Source organism: Mustela nigripes, chromosome 8 (genome assembly GCF_022355385.1).
Source record: "Mustela nigripes isolate SB6536 chromosome 8, MUSNIG.SB6536, whole genome shotgun sequence".
In the NCBI taxonomy this organism is placed as follows: domain Eukaryota; kingdom Metazoa; phylum Chordata; class Mammalia; order Carnivora; family Mustelidae; genus Mustela; species Mustela nigripes.
Window position 1 is genome coordinate 21,367,093 of NC_081564.1, and position 20,011 is coordinate 21,387,103.

The 20,011-nt window shown below is 43.2% G+C and overlaps 2 protein-coding genes and 1 non-coding gene across 3 annotated transcripts in view; 2 read left to right on the top strand and 1 right to left on the bottom strand.

Moving 5' to 3' along the window:
- CCDC117 (coiled-coil domain containing 117) overlaps positions 1-8,501 on the top strand; it is a 13,161-nt gene extending 4,660 nt beyond the window's left edge. Inside the window, exons 3-5 of the mRNA XM_059408739.1 lie at positions 2,313-2,537; positions 3,186-3,323; positions 5,541-8,501. Of these exons, the coding sequence (XP_059264722.1) occupies positions 2,313-2,537; positions 3,186-3,323; positions 5,541-5,778 (601 nt within the window). The 3' untranslated portion in view covers positions 5,779-8,501. The remainder of the gene's footprint in view (positions 1-2,312; positions 2,538-3,185; positions 3,324-5,540) is intronic.
- On the top strand, positions 332-438 carry LOC132024023 (U6 spliceosomal RNA). The gene has a single exon (XR_009406142.1). It is a non-coding gene; the product is annotated as a U6 spliceosomal RNA (small nuclear RNA).
- A 3,530-nt stretch (positions 8,502-12,031) lies between the features above and the next one.
- Positions 12,032-18,077, bottom strand: XBP1 (X-box binding protein 1). The gene is given in 6 exon segments (XM_059408740.1): positions 12,032-13,176; positions 13,484-13,567; positions 13,570-13,629; positions 15,738-15,872; positions 16,731-16,827; positions 17,777-18,077. Coding segments are annotated over 6 exon segments (1,170 nt in total). The 5' UTR covers positions 18,013-18,077; the 3' UTR covers positions 12,032-12,618.
- Positions 18,078-20,011: the final 1,934 nt, after the last annotated feature.

The following is a 20,011-nucleotide window of genomic DNA, read 5'->3' on the forward strand; positions in this document are numbered from 1 at the left end:
TTTTCTTCTTTTTTTTTTTTTTAAGATTTTATTTATTTATTTGACAGAGAGAAATTACAAGTACACTGAGAGGCAGGCAGAGAGAGAAGGAAGCAGGCTCCCTGCTGAGCAGAGAGCCCGATGTGGGACTCGATCCCAGGACCCTGAGATCATGACCTGAGCCGAAGGCAGAGGCTTAACCCACTGAGCCACCCAGGTGCCCCTGTATAGTTTTCTTCTGATTTCAAAACATTACACCATAAAACTATCCAAATATTACAGAGACATGTGATGTATAGTTAGACAGTCTTAGTATTTTCTTATCAATTAAAACCAATCATAAACTATTCTTGTGCTTACTCTGGTACCATGTAGACTAAAATGGGACCTATACAGAGAAGATTAGCATGGGCCCTGTGCAAGGGTGATATGCAAATTTGTGAGGGCTTCTTTATATTTAGATGATAGCTACAATTGTATAGCAGAAGATACAGCTTGTAGACTCTGTTGTATACTTAAGACTAATGTAACTTTGCATGTCAACTATACTCAGAAAAGGGGTGCTGGGTGGTTTAGTCAGTCAAGTATCTGCCTTTGGCTCAGGTCATAATCCCACTAGGGTCCTGGGATCAAGCCCGGTATCAGACTCCCTGCTCAGCGGGGAATCTGCTTCTCCCTCTCCCTTTGTGTGTGTGCGCTCTCTCTCTCTGTCTCTCTCAAATACATAAAATCTTTAAAAAAAAAAAAAAAATCCTATACTCACAAAAGACCTCAAAAAACTAAACATTTTAAAAAATGATTTGTCAATTCCAGTAAAAGTCTAGGTTCAAGAGAACATCATTATTTGTCAGATTTTATATTGCCAGAGACTTTCATGTTTATTATTTTTTAAAGATTTTATTTATTTATTTATTTGAGAGAGAGAGATGGAGAGAGAGCGTGCGTGCGGGAGAGAGCATGAGAAGTGGGTGGGTCAGAGGGAGAAGTAGACTCTCTGCTGAGCAAGGAGCCTGATGCGGGATTATGACCTGAGTGGAAGGCAGTCACTTAACCAGCTGAGCCACCCAGGTGTCCCTAATGTTGATTTTTGTAGTCTTAACATGAATAGAAATTTCTTTTTGTAGAATACATGCCACTTCCTTCTCGTAAGCTGTGGTAGCCATTAATGAATTCTTTTAAGTTGCAGAGCTGTGCTGTGTTTTGAGGCCACACTTGCTGATGCCCAAGCAGTAAAGTCCGCCTGGTCAGAGCACTTAAGTAGAGTAGGACCAGTTGTCTAATTTCTTCAGACAGTTTTCAGCCATCCTGGGCACATTGCAGCATATGCAAATACTACTTCATGGTAAGAGCTTGAACTTCCCTAAGGAGGCCATAAGTTTCAGTGAAAATGACATAGAGCTAGGACTTTGGAGCTCTGCCTTCTGGTGCCCGACGTGCAGCTCTGCGTAATGTGACATTTAGGAGGGGCCACTTTAGCTTTTCTAGGTCTTAGTTTCCAAATCTGCAAAACAAAGAAATTGATGAACTCTAAGGGCTTTCTGTAATACAAATTTTTCTAGGAAGTGAAAATGGTTTAAGCAGGAGAAAAACTTACACCCTTATTAGTAAGGGGCTCAGAGCCAAATGACAGTCTTTGGACATTTCTGAGAGGACCAAGAAATCACAGTATCCTCTGCAACCTGGAGTACTTGGAACGGACCTGATAAAGCATTTATCTTTTGCCCTAAGGGAAGACAGGATGCCTGTGGATCACATCCCCATAGGGAGCAAGCAGAATCATGACAAAATATGGCTGGTTCTGAATTGCTGCTTGTGGTTTGGTTTCTTTACTTTCCACTTGACCTATCCAGAGCCAAATAAGTAGGAATGACTCTAAATTCCCACATTGAACACTAATCTGAAAAAGCACAATCTTGCAGGTGTAGCCTAATTTGGTAGAGAGCAGTAGAGGAAAACATCTTAAGGAAGCTGTCAGAATGACAAAAGGAAATGCATGATTTTCTGTCTTGTAATCACACACTGACAAAAATCAGAGTTTTTTTAATATAAGAGTTTGGTTAGAGAAAGGAATGATAAACATTTATATGACTGAATTTTCTTTTTTTTAAGATTTTATTTATTTATTTGACAGAGAGAGATCACAAGTAGGCAGAGAGGCAGGCAGAGAGAGAGGAGGAAGCAGGCTCCCTGCTGAGCAGAGAGCCCGATGCGGGACTCGATCCCAGGACCCTGAGATCATGACCTGAGCCGAAGGCAGCGGCTTAACCCACTGAGCCACCCAGGCGCCCTATATGACTGAATTTTCATTGAGGTTTTGTTTTTTGTTTTTCCAGTTGTCCAGTAAGAAAGAAAAGGCTAACTGAAGCAGGGCTCTGTGCTGGTCCTAATGACTGGATTCTTTGTGCACATCAGGATATAGAGAGTCATGGAGTAAATCCGTGCACTAGTGGCCTCTCTGCACCTGGCATGTTAGATGTTATATGTGAAGAGATGGATCAGACAACAGGAGAACCACAGTGTGAAGTTGCACGAAGGAGGCTTCAAGAAATCGAGGACAGGTAAACGGGTAGCTTGTATCATTGGCTTATTGCAGTTCCCATGTGATATCTCTACTCTTAAGCTAGTCTAATTCATCATTTGGTGGTAACAGTAATCTTCAACCTCTCAGACTATGAAAATTTGAGAACTCAAAGTCGACACATTTAATGTCAAACTCTTCTCATAGAACTGCACTATCTGGGAATATTAATTTTTTGGTTTATGGTAGTTTCCAGGGACACATTCTTTAAATGTGATTGCATCTGATGTAAAAAATTTTTTTTTTTTTTAAAGATTTTATTTATTTATTTGACAGAGAGAGATCACAGTAGGCAGAGAGGCAGGCAGAGAGAGGGGAAGGGAAGGAAGCAGGCCCCTGCCGAGCAGAGAGCCCGATGCGGGACTCGATCCCAGGACCCTGAGATCATGACCTGAGCCGAAGGCAGCGGCTTAACCCACTGAGCCACCCAGGCGCCCCTGATGTAAAAATTTTTAAGTGAAACATTGAGCAACTCTCCTGTATGTACTTTTTTCACTCAGAGCCTCATATTTTACTTGATCTTTTCCTATAGCACCTGTTGCTCTTTTTTTTAAATTTTGTCTAATTGCTAGAATATATAATAACTCGACTAAATTTTTCTTTCTCTGCTTCTGCTGTCTTTATTTAGGATAATTGATGAGGATGAAGAAGTGGAAGCTGACAGAAATATTAACCATCTCCCCAGTCTTGTTCTTTCTGACACCATGAAAACAGGTTTGAAGAGGGAGTTTGATGAAGTCTTTACAAAGAAAATGATTGAGTCCATGTAAGTGTTGGTTCCTAGTTTCCATTTATTTATTTTTAAAAACTTACTTATTTTTTAGAGACAGCACAGGGAGAGGAGCAGAGGGAGACGGACAAGCACACTCAGCATTGAGTGGCTGCCTTACCTTCTTAACCCCCAATTCTTTTTTTTTTTTCTTTATTTAAAGATTTTATTTATTTACTTGAGAGAGAGCATTAACGAGGAGAAGGTTAGAGAGAGAAGCAGACTCCCCATGGAGCTGGGAGCCTGATGCGGGACTTGATCCCGGGACTCCAGGGTCATGACCTGAGCCGAAGGCAGTCGTCCAACCAACTGAGCCACCCAGGCGTCCCTTAACCACGAATTCTTTTGAAGTCCTGAAACACACTGTCTAATGTTTGGGGTTGGGAGGATTGGCAAGAGAGCCCATTCTCCTAAATTCGTGTCATAGGATATAGGAACCACATTTCAAAAGTTCTTGTTTACCAGGCTCTCCGTTATCCAGGAAGACCACTGAGACTTAGAAAACATACCAAAAGAAATCTCCCAATAGTCAATAGAAGTACCACAAAGTTTAATGAGCTCAGTTACCTGGTTTCCATTAGAGTAGAAACACTGGAACAGGAAGTGAGAAAAAAACTCCTAGGGAGTAGTGACAGTATAGTGTGAGGACAGGAGAGGAAACTAGAAAGCAAACATCAGAGCCTTAAAAATGAAGCAGCCTGGGGCTATTAACACCAGAACTAATGATAGCTCTGTAATTCTTATAGTCCTTGAGCTTACATGATCTGAAGCATGTGTAAAATAATAGTCTGGTTTAAAGTGCTATTTATTGCCTAGAAAAAACTGCAGGTAGATTTGATAACTCCGTATGAGGGTAGGTGTCAGGTATCTGAAAAAATCTCTTGAGAACAGCAGTCTGAGTGATGCCAGGTAGATAAGTATTGCCTGTGGCCACAATGGGTTCAGCTGATGTTATTTTATTTTATTTTTATTTATTTATTTTTTAAGATTTCATTTATTTATTTGACAGAGACCACAAGCAGGCAGAGAGGCAGGCAGAGAGAGAGAGGAGGAAGCAGGCTCCCCGCCGAGCAGAGAGCCCAATGTAGGGCTCAATCCCAGGACCCTGAAATCATGACCGGAGCCGAAGGCAGCTGCTTAAACTACTGAGCCACCCGGGCATCCATCAGCTGATGTTAGATCACAGAAGTTTTGCATTAGCTCCCTAACTTCGGTATATAATTAACTACCTAACTCTAAGGGTGGGTAGTTAATTTAGCCAAGAGTAAGCAGGCCATGCTGTCCTACAGCCTAAAAAAGAGCACTTTTTGCTCTTGGTAGTTTTCCAGAAGCTAGCATTTCGGGGTACTATTCATTGTGGTTTGTTTTACTTGCCTTTGGGTCCCAGAAACTATCAAACCATGGGGGCAGGTAGGCATTGGGGCCATAATCGTTTGTACTTACTGCAAAAAGCATTCTGCTTTGTAGCTGTACTAAGCAGAATGCATAACAGAGATATGTTTAATGTGTTTGGTCAGTATTTCATTTTCATTTATAAAGGTTTAGTACAAGGTAGTAGCTCATACCTACTAATACTAATCACAGTTTAAGGAATTTTACATTAAATCAAGGGCCTCTATTATTTTACATTGGATGTTTATATTGCTTTTATTTTAAAGATCTTGAGTAATCTCTATACCCAACATGGGCCTGGAACTTAAAACCCCAAGATCAAGAGTTGCATGCTCTACTGACTGAGCCAGCCAGGCACTCCTATATTACTTTTAATCACAGCATCAGTACAACTAGTAGGTTGGTTAAAAACGTGCAGAACAGAGGCATCCAAGTAGCTTAGTCTGTTAAGCATCTGACTCTTGGTTTCACTTTAGGTCATGATTCAGGGTCCTGGCATCGAGCCCCATGGCCTGCTTCATGATCAGTGGGGAGTCCGCTTGGGATTCTCTCTCTCTGTTTCCCTCTCTCTGCTCCTCCCCTCACTTACTTGTACGCATGCGTGTCTTCTCTAAATAAATCTCTAAAAATATGAGCAGAACTATAAAATTGTATGTGTTTGACCTTTCTAAAGATCTTTTTAGATCATCATAAAATCTCCTATTTTAATTCTCTCAGTTCTTAACTCTAGATATTTGGTAGCAAACATTAACTTTTCAACATGTATCTTTTATTTCCATATCCTAAAATTTTTTTTATAAGAAACTGTATTTTATGTCTTAGGAGCCGTCCTTCCATGGAGCTTGTGCTGTGGAAACCTCTCCCTGAACTTCTTTCTGATAAGCCAAAGCCGACATCTAATGCTAAGAACTATACAGGAGAGAGCCAAACTAAGCATGCAGCTGCTGGCCCTGCCTTCCCTGGGAGAACTGAACTGTTCTTGGAACCTCAGCAAACAGGGCTGCCTGTTTACAATAGTTTGGAGACAGCTGCTTGCACAGAAGAAGAGATGGAACTCTAGAAACCAGTTTCTATGCTAACGTTGTCAAATTTTAGAAGGCTCATGTATTTAGTTGTGAGCCTACTTGTATTTGTATAGTATAGGGACTTGAAAGTTTTATGAAACGGGTGTAATAATATCTCCACCTGTGATTTGGGGTGGGACTCTCATTTTGGGTAGCCATTTCGTGAATCCAACTTTTTGCTATGGAAGCTTGTCTCAAGGGAAAAGAGTTTTCCACAGGGCTTATTAAGGGAATGGAAGTTGCAGCCTGCAAAGGCAAGTATAAAAGCTGTGTGTCTGAGGGTGACTTAAATCATCTATCACATTGTGTAAACCATTCAGATAGTTGGCGAATATTCAGACACTTGAATTTGAAACAATGCATTAAGAAAGAAGGATGCTCCTACTATGGCTGTACCCTGACAGCCGAGTCACAACTGCGTGTATAGAACAGAGCTTGTTTATAGTGGTGACTCTGTAAAATTGGGAAGAGGAGGGAGGAAGGTAGCTTAGCCTATTGCCAAGAGATTTAACAGAGGCTCTGAAACTTGTATATTGTCAATTCTGTGTAGCTACGTTGATTAAATAGCTGGTAGCATTGTGGCTCACTTAGTAGCCTCTGAAAATGGCAATGAAAATACAAAAAAGGTTTTTCCTTCAAGGCTTTTTTGCCATGTGCTACAGTTGCTCCTTGGTTTCCCTTGCATAATTGATAAGCCCGGTTATTCAGGAATGTTTACAACTTAATTAACTTTGAGTGATCATTAAAAAGTGATAGTGAGGTAACCCTATGTTCATATTAGTTATGGGAGAAGCCTCCCTTAAGTAATCCCAAGGAACTGCCATGTCAGCAAAGCCCAGCATTGATAGGTATTTTTAAAAAGATTGTACCTATATTAGCAAGTTGAGTATTTTTAGTGTTAATGTAGAAAACAATGACAATAATTAACTGAAATGGTAAGTGACATTGAGAGTTACTGAACCAACCTCTTTGCCTGGTACTTTAGCTGTTGTGCAGTAAACCTAGAGAATGGCTTCCTGCTAGTGTGGGACATCTTCATCTTGAGGAACTAAACCAGGCTCAAGGTGCCCTTTGGGGATAACCATGATTGAAGTTCTTTATTTCTCAGGAAGGGCTCTTCTGTGTGGCAAGGACTCAGTAGTGCCGAGTAAAATAACACTTCCTTTAGTGCTACGGAAGTATCCACTATAACTTATTAAATGAGTGTAATAGTGTAATACTTGCCCTTACATCACACAACAGGAGACCACCCCAGTTCTTTTTGTTTTGTTTTCTGGGTATTTTTCCCCCTTTGTAGGACTCAGATACCTTGTGTAGGGGGAAAAAAATGGCTTATGCCAAGTAGAGGTGACTTTTTAGAAACAAGCTCCCAGACATTTTCGAAACCCATGCTGAAATCCCTCCCCTTGTTACAGATGGCATAGAAGTAACAAGTCTGTTAATTGGACTGTTTCTTCCCTTGCCTGTTCTTGCTTTCTCTGTTTCTGTCTGGACAGTCAGGAAAAGATTTAATGTTTAATATTTAAACAATATTTAATGTCTACACAATAAAATTCAAACTTCAAACCAGTATTAAAACCAGTTGGAAACCAGCTAATAGTTTCTTAATCTCAGATTTAGAGATGAATGTAAACTGTATTCTGTTGAGATGTGCAAGTGTTTGATTCATGCCGTTTGAAAAACTCCTGCCTTTAGGTCATTGTTTAATGGGACCAACTTAAAAAGTTTGTAGCCTTAAAGAAATCGCCTTCCTAAAAGTTTCTTCTGGTATGACTCAAAAACATGAAGTGAATGCCCAGGATTTGGAGTTAGTCCCAGTGTTAGGGCAGAAGGGGAGTTGACAACTTTCCAAAGAAGGACCCAAAACACACTAAGATAGTCTTTGGTAGGAATTGTGAGCCAGGCCTCTGATCCGAGGTCTGTATGAGGAAAAGGAAGAAGAGCTCCAGAACAGGGCTCTGATACCACTGGTAAAATACAGGAGAGAATGAAGAGTCTGTTAATTAAAATCCAAACAACTTGTTTCAGGAGTCAGATTATCTCACGTGATTATTTCTGTAGGAAAATGGATGTTTAATGCTCCTTTTTAAACTTTATCCTTTTGCATATGTTTGTACAGAAATTTTCTTCATCCTTGTGGTGCTTATTCATCTGAGCCGTCTCCACAGTCTCCATGCCTCTGCTTTGTTTTTCTTCTGTAGTGTAAGACTTTTGCTTTTGCCTTAAGGTTTCCTTAGGGAATCAACAGGTCTTTTTATTTTGTACAACTTTTGAAGCATGGATCAAACATTGGCTTACTATGCTAATGTGTGAAGAGAAAAATGATCTAAAGCAGGTGAGCTTTAATGAACAAATGTATATTTTCTCTGAGTTTGAGTAGGGTGTGTGTGTGTATTTTTTTTTAATATAAAGTTCAGTTCTCACAAATTTAATCAGTCATTTAAAAAAGAAGAAACAAAAACAAAACTTGCTCATTTTTGAAAAGGTGCAAATGTAAAATTTTAGGAAAATAGGGTAGGGGCTAGAACCATGAGAATGATGCTTATTATAAGCAGGTTCATTAATTATTTTGGATTTGAAAACTTGGTTTTTCATTAATAGTGACCAGAATGGTACAGTACTAGGAACGTTCTGGGAGATGCTGTCAATTTTACTTTCAAACAAGAATCTGGTGTTTCTGTATTTTATTGTTTTCAATAAAACTTCTTAAGTGCTTTGACTTCATGAGGTATTTGTATTCCTGCCATAAGTAAACAAAATCAGCTACCTCTGCTGGCTTCTAAATTGTATTTAAAGCAGAATTCATGGGTGCCTGGGTGGCTCAGTCGAGTGAGCATCTGCCTTTGGCTCAGGTCGTGATCCTTGAGTCCAGGGGAGTCTGCTTCTCCCTGTGCCCCTCTCCCCTCTCTCAAATAAAAAAATAATAAGAAAGAAAAAGCATTTGTATCAGTGAGGGTCTTAAATTTGAGAGGGTGATTATGTTGGGTTAAAGTTAAGCTGTATAAGTGAATTCAGTATTTCCAAAATAGGCAGACTGTTTTGCTGTTCTAAATGCTTACAGAATGCTTACCACTCTACCAATTCACTGCTGTCAACAGCATTGATTGGCAGTGGTAATTGACTGCCACTGTTCGGACAACAGTAGTGACAGTCTTCAAAAATGTTTAAATAAACAGCTGGAAATGGTAGAGTTCACAGTTGTTGTTTTTTTTTGTTTGTTTGTTTTTTGTTTTTTACAGGTTTAGGACCATTGAAAATGGAATAGGTAAATTCCATAATGTTCAGTTATGTGGTCATTTCTTTAAGAGTTGACAGGTCACTGGGTGGCAGTATTGCCTGCATATTTACAACTTTGGCTTGATGATGTGGGTCCTTGATGTGTGGTGAGGCAGAGTTAAGTTTGGGTTGTAATTACAGAAAACTCAGGATATTGTTTATCACCAAAATTTGGAAATCACAGCTAAGAGCTATCTAATTTATTTTACATATTTGGAAACTAAAGCTAAATAGATAGTGATAATTTTGATTATAATTGAACTTAATCAGCTTCAGTGTTCTTCCCACTTGACCGGTGGTTTTATAGTGATTTCATAGAATATCTAAAATGTCATTTAGACTTCATCAACATAATCCACAATAAAGTGTGGTTCAGTCAATGTAACATTAAACCCCTTGAGAAAATATACTTTTGTATATATCCATTTGGTGCAAATGCTCTGTCAGTGGCATTTTATTTTTTTTTAGCTTTAAAGATTTTATTTGACAGAGCACAAGCAAGGAGAGTGGAGAAGCAGGCTCCTTGCAGAGTAGAGGAAGCCTGATATGGGACTTGATCCCAGTATTAGGATCCTGACCTGAGCTGACGGCAGTGACTTAACCAACTGAGCCACCCAGGCGCCCTGTCAGTGGCATTTTAGAGATGAATGGCATGCATTTTGACTACAGCTCCAGCAAGACAAGGGTGTTGTCTTTCAACAACTGCTGAGTGGGTAAACAAGCCAGTTTTCCTGTCCTTTAATGAATTCAAGAAGTCATGAAGTTAAAATTTCATAGGATATTAGAATTTAACTGATGCCATGAAATATTCCTGGAGTCAGCCAAGTTACCTTTTGCCTACAGTTCTGTCTTTATTTTGCTCCAATAGCATACCTAGTAGAAAAGGAAGGAGGCACACATAGATTGGTGTTACGAGGCTTAGGGAAATGGTATGAAGACATTTGCCACCTGATTGTTTCATTTATGGACAACCCTCTGCATTTAATAGAAATCTTGCTTTGGTTTTGCAGACAAATGTCTTTTTTTTTTTTTTTAAGATTTTATTTATTTATTTGACAGACAGAGATCACAAGTAGGCAGAGAGGCAGGCAGAGAGAGAGAGAGGGAAGCAGGCTCCCTGTGGAGCAGAGAGCCCGATGCAGGGCTCGATCCCAGGACCCTGAGATCATGACCTGAGCCAAAGGCAGCGGCTTAACCCACTGAGCCACCCAGGAGCCCTTTGCAGACAAATGTCTTGATTTTTATTTCTGACCAGTTTGTTTCAATGAGCTCTCCTTAAATACCGGGTGTTTTCTCGAGACTGGGCAGTGTTTAGTCATTTTCACCCCTCTGTGCAGAAAATGAAAACCCCAATGACCGACACAGGTTATATATGTCCTGTGTGTTATTCCTGCCAGTACAGCTGCTGCTTTCATGTGATGTCATTGAATGTAAATTATTTGAACCTCAATCTCCAGATGCTTCTATTATGGAGAGTAGCTAAAATGCATCTGTAATTACATTTGCTTAGACAATCCTTAAATAGATTCCCAGCACTTTAAGTTTTCAGTTATAGAAAATCAGGTGATCAGTTTTTAATCATGGGGACTGCTGGAGGTTCTCTACATTTACCATAAACAGCCTAGAGGTGCCTGGCTGGCTCACTCAGAAGAATGTGAAACTCTTGATCTCAGGTTGTGAGTCTGAGCCCCACATTGGGTGAAGAAATTACTAAGAGAAATAAATTTTAAAACAAAAAAGGGAAAATTGAGCCTAGGTAAGCTTGTGTTGCCACAGACTAGGATTGAGCTCTGGCTTTTGTAACCAGGGATTTTAGCCTGTCTTGTGGACATGCTTCCAGTCACACCACGATCTCTTGTACTTGGCTGAAAGTAGAGCATGCTTGGTCTTGCTGCTTGAGATCTTTTGAATCCTACCTTTAGTCAATACTCATTCACTCTGACTGCTGTAGTGGTAGACTTAATATTGACATAGGATCCTGGTATAGGTGAGATGTTTTCTATAAATGAGGGAAGTCCTTCAGTGTCTTTTAAGAAGATTCCCAAAGGGGGAAAAATAAAAGATTCCCAAGGAAAAGTTTTACACATGGATGATGATGAGGTTATCATTTCTATAGTTTTCAGATAATAGTAATGTGTCAGGTTTTATTTCTTAAACAGGTTCATTCTTCTGTGAAGCAAGTTCTAGAGGTTATCTAATTCTCTAAGTTCAAACTCTCTCCAAAGTGAATTAAGGGAAGAGCTAACTTTTGAGTGCTTGGGATGGTGCCTGGTATATGTATACCAAGAACTTAAGATGCATCATCTCTTTGAATCCTCTACCAACCTTTAGAGAGGTTGACTGTTATGCCACTGCATAGGTGAGGAAGTGATATTTTTTTTTTTTAAGATTTTATTTATTTATTTGACAGAGAGAAATCACAAGTAGATGGAGAGGCAGACAGAGAGAGACAGAGGGAAGCAGGCTCCCTGCAGAGCAGAGAGCCCCATGCGGGGCTCGATCCCAGGACCCTGAGATCATGACCTGAGCCGAAGGCAGCGGCTTAACCCACTGAGCCACCCAGGCGCCCCGGTGAGGAAGTGATATTATATGTCCAGGGTTATCTGGCTAACCAGTGGCGGAGTTAAACCCAGGGGAGTTTGAGTCTAGAAAATGTTCTTAATCCTTATAATAATGGCAAGAGAATCTTGGTATTTAATGGCATGTCCTTCTCTTAGCATGTTAAGCATTCTAGCTCTGCCACTTACTAATCTGTGATATTGGCCAGTTAGGTTAAAGAAACTCAGAAATACAGTAACTGCTCAAAGAGTAGATTATATCACTTACAGCAGTCAGAAACTGAAGCAGGTAATAACTAAGGGGGAAAAAAAACCTTTAAAAAGTGGCATGCTCACTGAAGCTGGGTAAATCACTATCATGGCAAACAGTGAAACACCTAGAGAAAACAGTAAGACTTACCCAAGAACAAAGACACTGCATTGCACTTTTTAATTGCACAGGTAGTTTTAAATAAATGGAGAAAGCACCTTCCAAAAATTACACTAGCAGGGAAAGATTCCATCAAGCATTTACATAGTAAATTTCCATAGTTTTACACAAGATTCTTGATCTTTACGTGAACTGTACATGAGGGAAAGGAGCCCCCTCAGGTAGGTTCTCTGCTTGCAGAAGCAAACTAAAGGACTTAAAATTGGAGGCAAGCCCGGGATGCCAAGAAGGAGTAAAAGAAATGTTAAAGGGCCACTCATAAATTTCATGTCTAAGATGCTTGTCTGATGACCCTTACATAAGAATTTTAGGGCAGACTATTGCCCTTAAGGGTATAACCTCAAAAACTGTAATTCTGGATTGTAGTAATATATCTGAGTACCTTGGACTGCTGGATGACAAAGACAATACTTGGGGTGACCTATACAGTTTAACAGACAAATACTTTAAAGGAATTCCCTAGCACTGTACACCCTCTACTTTGGCTTTTTAAAATGAAGCACAGGCTTCTTTGCTATCTTCCAGGCAGTTATAATGGTCAAAAGAAAAGGGTAACAGCACTGGATCATTCCTTAGACACTAATCAGCTGAGGAAAGAGTTCATTAGCAAAAGTTTCCTCCCAAGAATGGTCTACACCAAGCAGAGAGGACATGTCGCTCAAGGGAGAAGGGGAGCCCTCATATCCACAGTCACTATAAGCATCCAGTAGACAGGAAGATGGCTTCAGGCAGTGGCTGGATGAAAGTAGATCTGAGGTGCCCAGCTCTGGAATGAAGTCATCTTCTACAAGTTCTTCCTTCACTGAGACAGTGAATTCAGAGTGATCTTTCTCTGAGGGGCTGAAAGGTGCTTCCTCAATTTTCACTACCACATTAGCTTGGCTCTCTGTCTCAGAGGGTATCTCTAAGACTAGGGGCTTGGTGTATACGTGATCAAAACGAATCAGTTCATTAATGGCTTCCAGCTTGGCTGATGTCGTCCCCAGTGATGGAGAAGGGGAGGCTGGTAAGGAACTGGGTCCTTCTGGATGGGCTTCTGGATGCTGCTCCAGGCTGGGAAACTCTGGGGAAGGACATCTGAAGAACATGACTGGATCCAAGTTGAACAGAATGCCCAACAGGATATCAGACTGCAAGAGGCAAAAGTTAAATAGAATCCAACCATCAGAAGGTACTGAAATTTACCTAGAATACTTATTACTAGGTCCCACAATGTAAATTAATCATAATAGGATGACCACCGAGTCCCACAGACCCATTCATCTATACCTCACTCTATGTCCAAATCACAAGGAGATAGGAAGGTAGTCGATGTTCACCTGTAACCCAACCAAAACTAACTTCTACTGCCCTCCTCTGAATGGCTGGGAATGTCAGACATCAGAGAGATGAATTAACTAGTTATAATTCTCTTAACAAAATCCAAAAAACCCCTACCTCAGAGTCTGAAGAGTCAACGCTGTCAGAATCCATGGGGAGATGTTCTGGAGGGGTGACAACTGGGCCTGCACCTGCTGCAGAGGTGCACGTAGTCTGAGTGCTGCGGACTCAGCAGACCCGGCCACTGGCCTCGCTCCATTCCCCTGCGAAGACCAATGGCAACAGCTCAAACTGCAGTCTTCAAGGAAATGCTCACTAGGCACCTGGGAGTCTCAACTTTCAAGAAAGCTAGAAAACTATGCTTTAGAGCTGAAATCTTTCCCTTACCTTCATTTATTTCCATTTTATTGAGTCCTCAAGAAGAGAGAAGGGATGGAAGACTAATTTCTGTCATTTTCTATGCAATGAAACATCTTTATGCCCCAAGCAAAGGTTCAGGAAGGGCTGATATTCCTAAATATCTTCAATTATACTCTCTATAATAATGTTTGTGTTTTTTATTAAGATGTTACTTTTAGGGGCACCTGGGTGGCTCAGTCGTTTGGTGTCTGCCTTCGGCTCAGGTCATGGTCCGGGGGTCCTGGGGTAGAGCCCCGCATCTGGCTTCCTGCTCCCCAGGAGGCCTGCTTCTCCCTCTCCCACTCCCCCTGCTTGTGTTCCCTCTCTTGCTGTGTCTCTATCAAATAAATAAATAAAATCTTTAAAAAAAAAATGTTACTTTTAGGGGCACCTGGGTGGCTCAGTCAGTTAATCATCTGTCTTCAACTCAGGTCATGATCTCAGAGTCCTGGGATCAAGTACCACAGCAGGGAATCTACTCTCTCTCTACCTGTCCCCCCTGCTTGTGCATATGTATGTACACTCTCAAATAAATAAAATCTTAATTTTTTTTAAAGATTTTTTTGTTTGTTTAATTTAACACAAAGAGATCACAAATAGGCAGAGAGGCAGGCAGAGATAGGCAGGCAAAGGGAAAAGGGAAGCAGGCTCTCTGCTGAGCAGAGAACCCTATGTGGGGCTCAATCCCAGGACCCTGAGACCATGACCTGAGCCAAAGGTAGAGGCTTAACCCACTGAGCCACCCAGGCACTCCACTCCCCAGATTTTAGCTTAAGTAATCTCTGCACCCAAAGTGGACTTGAACTCACAATCCTGAGATTGAAAGTCTCATGCTCTAGCAATTGAACCAGCCAGGCGCCCTTCCATAATAATTTTCTTTTTTCTTTTTAGGATTTTATTTATTTATTTGACAGAGAGTGAAGAGCAGAAGCAGGGGGAGCAGCAGAGGGAGAGAGAAACAAGCTTCCCACTGAGCAGAGACCCCGATGTAGGGCTTGATCCCAGCCCAAGATCATGACCTGAGCCAAAGGCAGCCACCCAGGTGCCCCATAGTAATTTTGTTTTTTTTTTTTTAAAAGATTTATTTATTTATTTATTCAACAGATAGAGATCACAAGTAGGCAGAGAGGCAGGCAGAGAGAGAAGGAAGTAGGCTCCCCACAGAGCAGAGAGCCCGATGAGGGGCTCAATCCCAGAACCCTGGGATCATGACCTGAGCCAAAGGCAGAGGCTTTAACCCACTGAGCCACCTAGGCGCCCCTGTCCTATACTGATTTTCTTTTTTTAAAGATTTTATTTATTTATTTGACAAACAGAGATCACAAGTAGGCAGAGAGACAGGCAGAGAGAGGGGGGGAGGGAAGCAGGTTCCCCGCTGAGCAGAGAGCCCGATGCCGGGCTTGATCCCAGGACCCTGAGACTATGACCTGAGCTGAAGGTTTTAACCCACTGAGCCACCCAGGCACCCCCATACTGATTTTCTTAAGTAATAAAGTTCCATAGTGAATTTAGGCCCCAATTCCTTTTGGACAGTAATTTTTTAAGTTTGTTCTGAACATTACCTTCACAGAGTACAACTGCCCTACTATCAATCTTAGACCCCTTAGGTGCTGTCAATAAATAAGCCATGTCTGTGCATTAAAACCTATAATCACCTTCTACCAGAGGGGTGTCACTACCACAGTAAATCCTTTCTCTACTCATTCATATTCATCAAAGAACTACTACAGTTTTAGGAGCATTCAGTTAGATTTGACTGGCTCTCTTTTTCTGGTTCTCCTTACCAGTGATAGGGTACATCTCATTGGCTATCGGTATTTGTTAGTATTTGCTCTTAGAGAGCTGTGTAACTTGCTTTAATTATTAGGAATTAGTACTATCCACTACACAGTTGAAAAATGAGTGTCATTAAGGGGTCATGTCACTTAGAACCAGTTCTCACGTAAGACATCAGATAAATGGGATGTATTACCTTGGTCTGGGTCTCCACCTCCTCTTCAGTAACCAGGGCATCCATCCCCAAGCGCTGTCTTAACTCCTGGTTCTCAACTACAAGGCCATGAGTTTTCTCTCGCAAAAGTTGATTTTCTAACAAAAGTTTTTGGTTCTGGAAGTAAGTTCAAGAAGAAGCTATTAAAACATCCAGTTCTTTCACTTAGTTTCACTATGGTTGGTTTCCTTTCCTTCTCCTTGACCTTTTGGAAAACTCTGCTTATACAGTTGGTTCACAGTAGGTATTTGAAGGAAGGTCATGGTTACGAAAAGTAAGTGCCATGTCAGGGTGTGTGTGTGGGGGTCACAAATAACAATGCTTGCAACTACTCATTGAGACCTCAGCAAAGGGTGACTTGTGGCTTTAATTTTGATATGATGGCCAAAAAAAAAAAAAAAAAATCCTATCTTGAACTAGCAGGTTGTAACAGAAGTGGTAATGGTGGACCATAAAATCAAAATATGTTATAAAGTGTGTGTGTGTGTGTATGTGTGTGTGCGCGCGTGCGTGTGTGTGTGTGAAATCCTTATATATTCAAGATGTATAGCTGGCAACAATATAAGATTAGGTAATAAGTGGGCCCTAGAAGGGGAAGGGAACAGTTAGTGGACTTTTGGCCAAGCCAGGAAGGGTCTCAGGTTTAAGCAATGATTTTCTATCTGCTCTTATGAATTTCTTAGTACTAACTTGATAAAAGTTATAATGTAATTCACCAACTCTGAGTCAGATCTAGCACCAAATGCCAGAGGGTCAACCACTTCTGCTCTCATCAAGCTTCACCACTTAATCATTTAATTATCTATCTATCCTAATTTAGATTCTTCTTTTTTTCAGTTTAACTTTTTTTTTTTTTTCAGTTTAACTTTTAATTAACGTTCAACTGAGACAGAACAACTTGGGATGGGCAGCAAAATCAGAACATTCACCAAGGAAGGATATACAATAAAAGAGTTTGACCTTAAGTATTTTTACCTCTTCCTCCAAATCTACCACTTGCTGTTCCAGCTCACTCATTCGAGCTTTCTTTCGGTCTCTGGCAGTCTGGGCTGCTACTCTGTTTTTCAGTTTCCTGAGAACAAAAGAGGCATACCACACTAAGTCATCTCAAACCTTATTTTTATCTTTGAGAACTTAGCCAGCTGGTGTTTTCATTTTCATTTACTATTCATATAAGGTAAACTAAAGTAAAATACACTCCAGGCTCCTCCCCGCAATAAAAACAAAACAAAAAACAGCGTTTCGCGGATCTGGCTTGAAGAACTGCTTCACTCTCCCTCATACTGCGTCATCCACACCCCCGTCGCACCCCGGCCACAGCAAGCACGAAGGACACAAGCACTACTCAGCTTGCATCATAAGAGATTTCCTCCTCCCATTTTTACTCCCCCGTATAACTCAAACAGAGGAGAGGCCGATGCCTTTAGCCCTGGCTGGCATTCCGGGAAGTCCCCGGACGGCTGGGCCCCGCGTCAGCTCAAGGAGGCACTTATAATCACAAAAGGCACAATGACCACAAAAGAACTAATATTTACGGAGAACTGGGTTGGGTGCTACGTCTTTCTCACTCAATCCTTTCAAAGACCTCATGAATACATAAATCACTCTTAAGAGCGTGGAGACTAAGTCTGACTAGTGAGCCTCACAGAGCTCACAGCCCTCTCCACAACTGTCATTTCAACCCCGCACGCCTCCAAAAAAAAGTAGGTCAATCGAGTCCAAGCCACCGCCCCAATTCAGAAAAACTGAATGACAGGTCTGTGGTCACATAGCAAGAGGGCTGGACCCCCAGGGCGCGAACCCCCAGCTCTACGCATCCCTAATGTGTCAGAAAAGGGGGTGGGGGACAAAGGCCGGCGCAGCCCGGGACTCCCGACTTCCTGCCCCGCCCCGCCCCGCGCCACGCTGGCACCCCACCTGCCAGGCCCAAGGCGCCCGAGCGCGGCAGTCGGCCAGCGCCCGGCTTCGGATCCGGCTCCCAGCCCTTCGCCCTCAGGGTCCGCGCCCCGACCCTCGCCCACCTCCGCAGCGCCTTCTCCTCGGGGCTCAGGTGCGTGAGGCGCTGTCGCTTGCGTGCCTGGGGCGGCCCCCCGCTTGCCGCCTCGGGGCTGGCCCCTCGCGGGCCCGGCACCATGAGTGGCAGAGCCCGGCCGGCCGGGGCTCCGGCGGCGGCGGCGGCGGCGGCGGGCTTGCCGGACAGAAGCAGCACTTTGGGGGCCCCGGCGGCCGGGCTCTGCGCGGGTGCCACCACCACCATGGCCCGAGAGTGTCTACGCCAGTGCGCGCCGCCGCCGTCCGCCGCGCGGCCTCGCAGCACCCAGCCTTTCTACGGTCGTGGCCCTCCGCGATTGGCCAGCGGCGCGTGACGCGCGGCGGCTCTCGGCGCCCATTGGTCCTGCGGGCCCCGAGGGGGCGAGGCCGGAGCGTCCAGCGTGGAGGCTGCAATCCCGGAAAGGAGGGGCCGTGGGGGACGGGGGACCGGCGGGGTCCGGCGCTCGCGGCCCTGGAGGACCTGGGGACTGCCTGGCTCCTCAGGAAGGGTACGGAGCCCGTCGGGGTTTCCTTCTCCGACGGATTTTACCCCCTAGGCTGACGGATTTCCACCCGGACGACTGGGTCTAATTCCAAACGGGTAGATTTCCGGACTGATGACCCTTCCCCGAGACTGACGGACGGGTGTCCCCTCTGCCCGACCACATTTTATCTCCTGCGCCACATCGGCGCCGCGAGCGGAGCGCAAAATCGCGGGGGGCAGAGAGCGCAAGCCAGTCAGGCTTGCATGAAAAAAAAGCCTGGCAAGAAATTCCGCGAAATAGCCTTTAGAAAGTGAAATTGGGCGTTTTAGAACTAGGCTTGGCTCTTTTTTTTTTTTTTTTTTTTTTTTAAGATTTTATTTATTTATTTTACAGAGAGAAATCACAAGTAGATGGAGAGGCAGGCAGAGAGAGAGAGAGAGGGAAGCAGGCTCCCTGCTGAGCAGAGAGCCCAATGTGGGACTCGATCCCAGGACCCTGAGATCATGACCTGAGCCGAAGGCAGCGGCTTAACCCACTGAGCCACCCAGGCGCCCCTAGGCTTGGCTCTTAAGTTTGCACAAACCCGGGCGTCGTCAGGTCCGCGTGGTAGGAGTGCATGCGAAGTACTTTAATGTGCATTTCCCAGTTGTCAGCTACGAGCATACTTTTTTTGTTTCATGTGTTCAGACGAGGGTCCCGGGGTTTGCCCTCAGCCCGCTGGCACGCGGGGAGGTTTGAGGCTCCTGCCCTGGCAGCTGGGGAGCGGTTTAGGCCCGAGGACATTAGAATGCGGCAATCCGGGACAACCACCGCCCCGCCCCCCCCCCCCCCCCGCGCATTCGCCTTTTTTGAAGTAAATTACAAAATGTGAAATTCCCTAGAGTTACAAAGTGATAATTTGTTTTGTTTTTTTTAAAGATTTTATTTATTTATTTGACAGAGATAAATCACAAGTAGGCAGAGAGGCAGGCAGAGAGAGAGAGAGGAGGAAGCAGGCTCCCCGCTGAGCAGAGAGCCCGATGCGGGACTTGATCCCAGGACCCTGAGATCATGACCTGAGCCGAAGGCAGCGGCTTAACCACTGAGCCACCCAGGCGCCCCACAAAGTGATAATTTGTTTAACAAGTAGTTACTGTTCTCCTCTGTGTTTACAGATTAGTAAAACTCCTATCGGGTGGTTGGAAATAAGCAAAAAACGAAAAGGAAGAATAGTTCAGGTAATTTTGCAGTGTCATTAAGTCAGGTAAGCTCTTCAGTTATATTCTGGTGAGGAGGAAAAAGGATGGGAAGCTGGAACTAAATCAACTCCGTAAAGGGTCCCAATTTCTTTTACTCCCTGGAGTGGGCCACGAGTCTCCCACGCCTGCCTTCTTCCTCCACGTTGGCAGGGCTAAATCAGTGACTATTGAAACTGAGGGCGTTCTGAACACATGCTGCTTCAAAGTCCTGAGAAAGAGGTGGGGAGATCAGAGACTCTGCACAATGAAGCCTGCTTCCTTCCTAAGTCTCATCGGTTGGGAGTTATCCAGGTCCTAACTTACCTCCCCAGATGGGAGACTCACTCCTGCCCTCTGAGACCTTTGGGAGAAGTCTTTGGGGTGCCTTCTGGCTGAGACCTATACCTTTAAAGAAAGCTGTAAGAGGTTCTGAGAAAAGTCGTGTAACTGTCATGCAACTTTTTGTTAAGCTATCATTCGTGAACACCAAGAGAATGTCTGGTGCAATGTAAGAAGTCCCAGT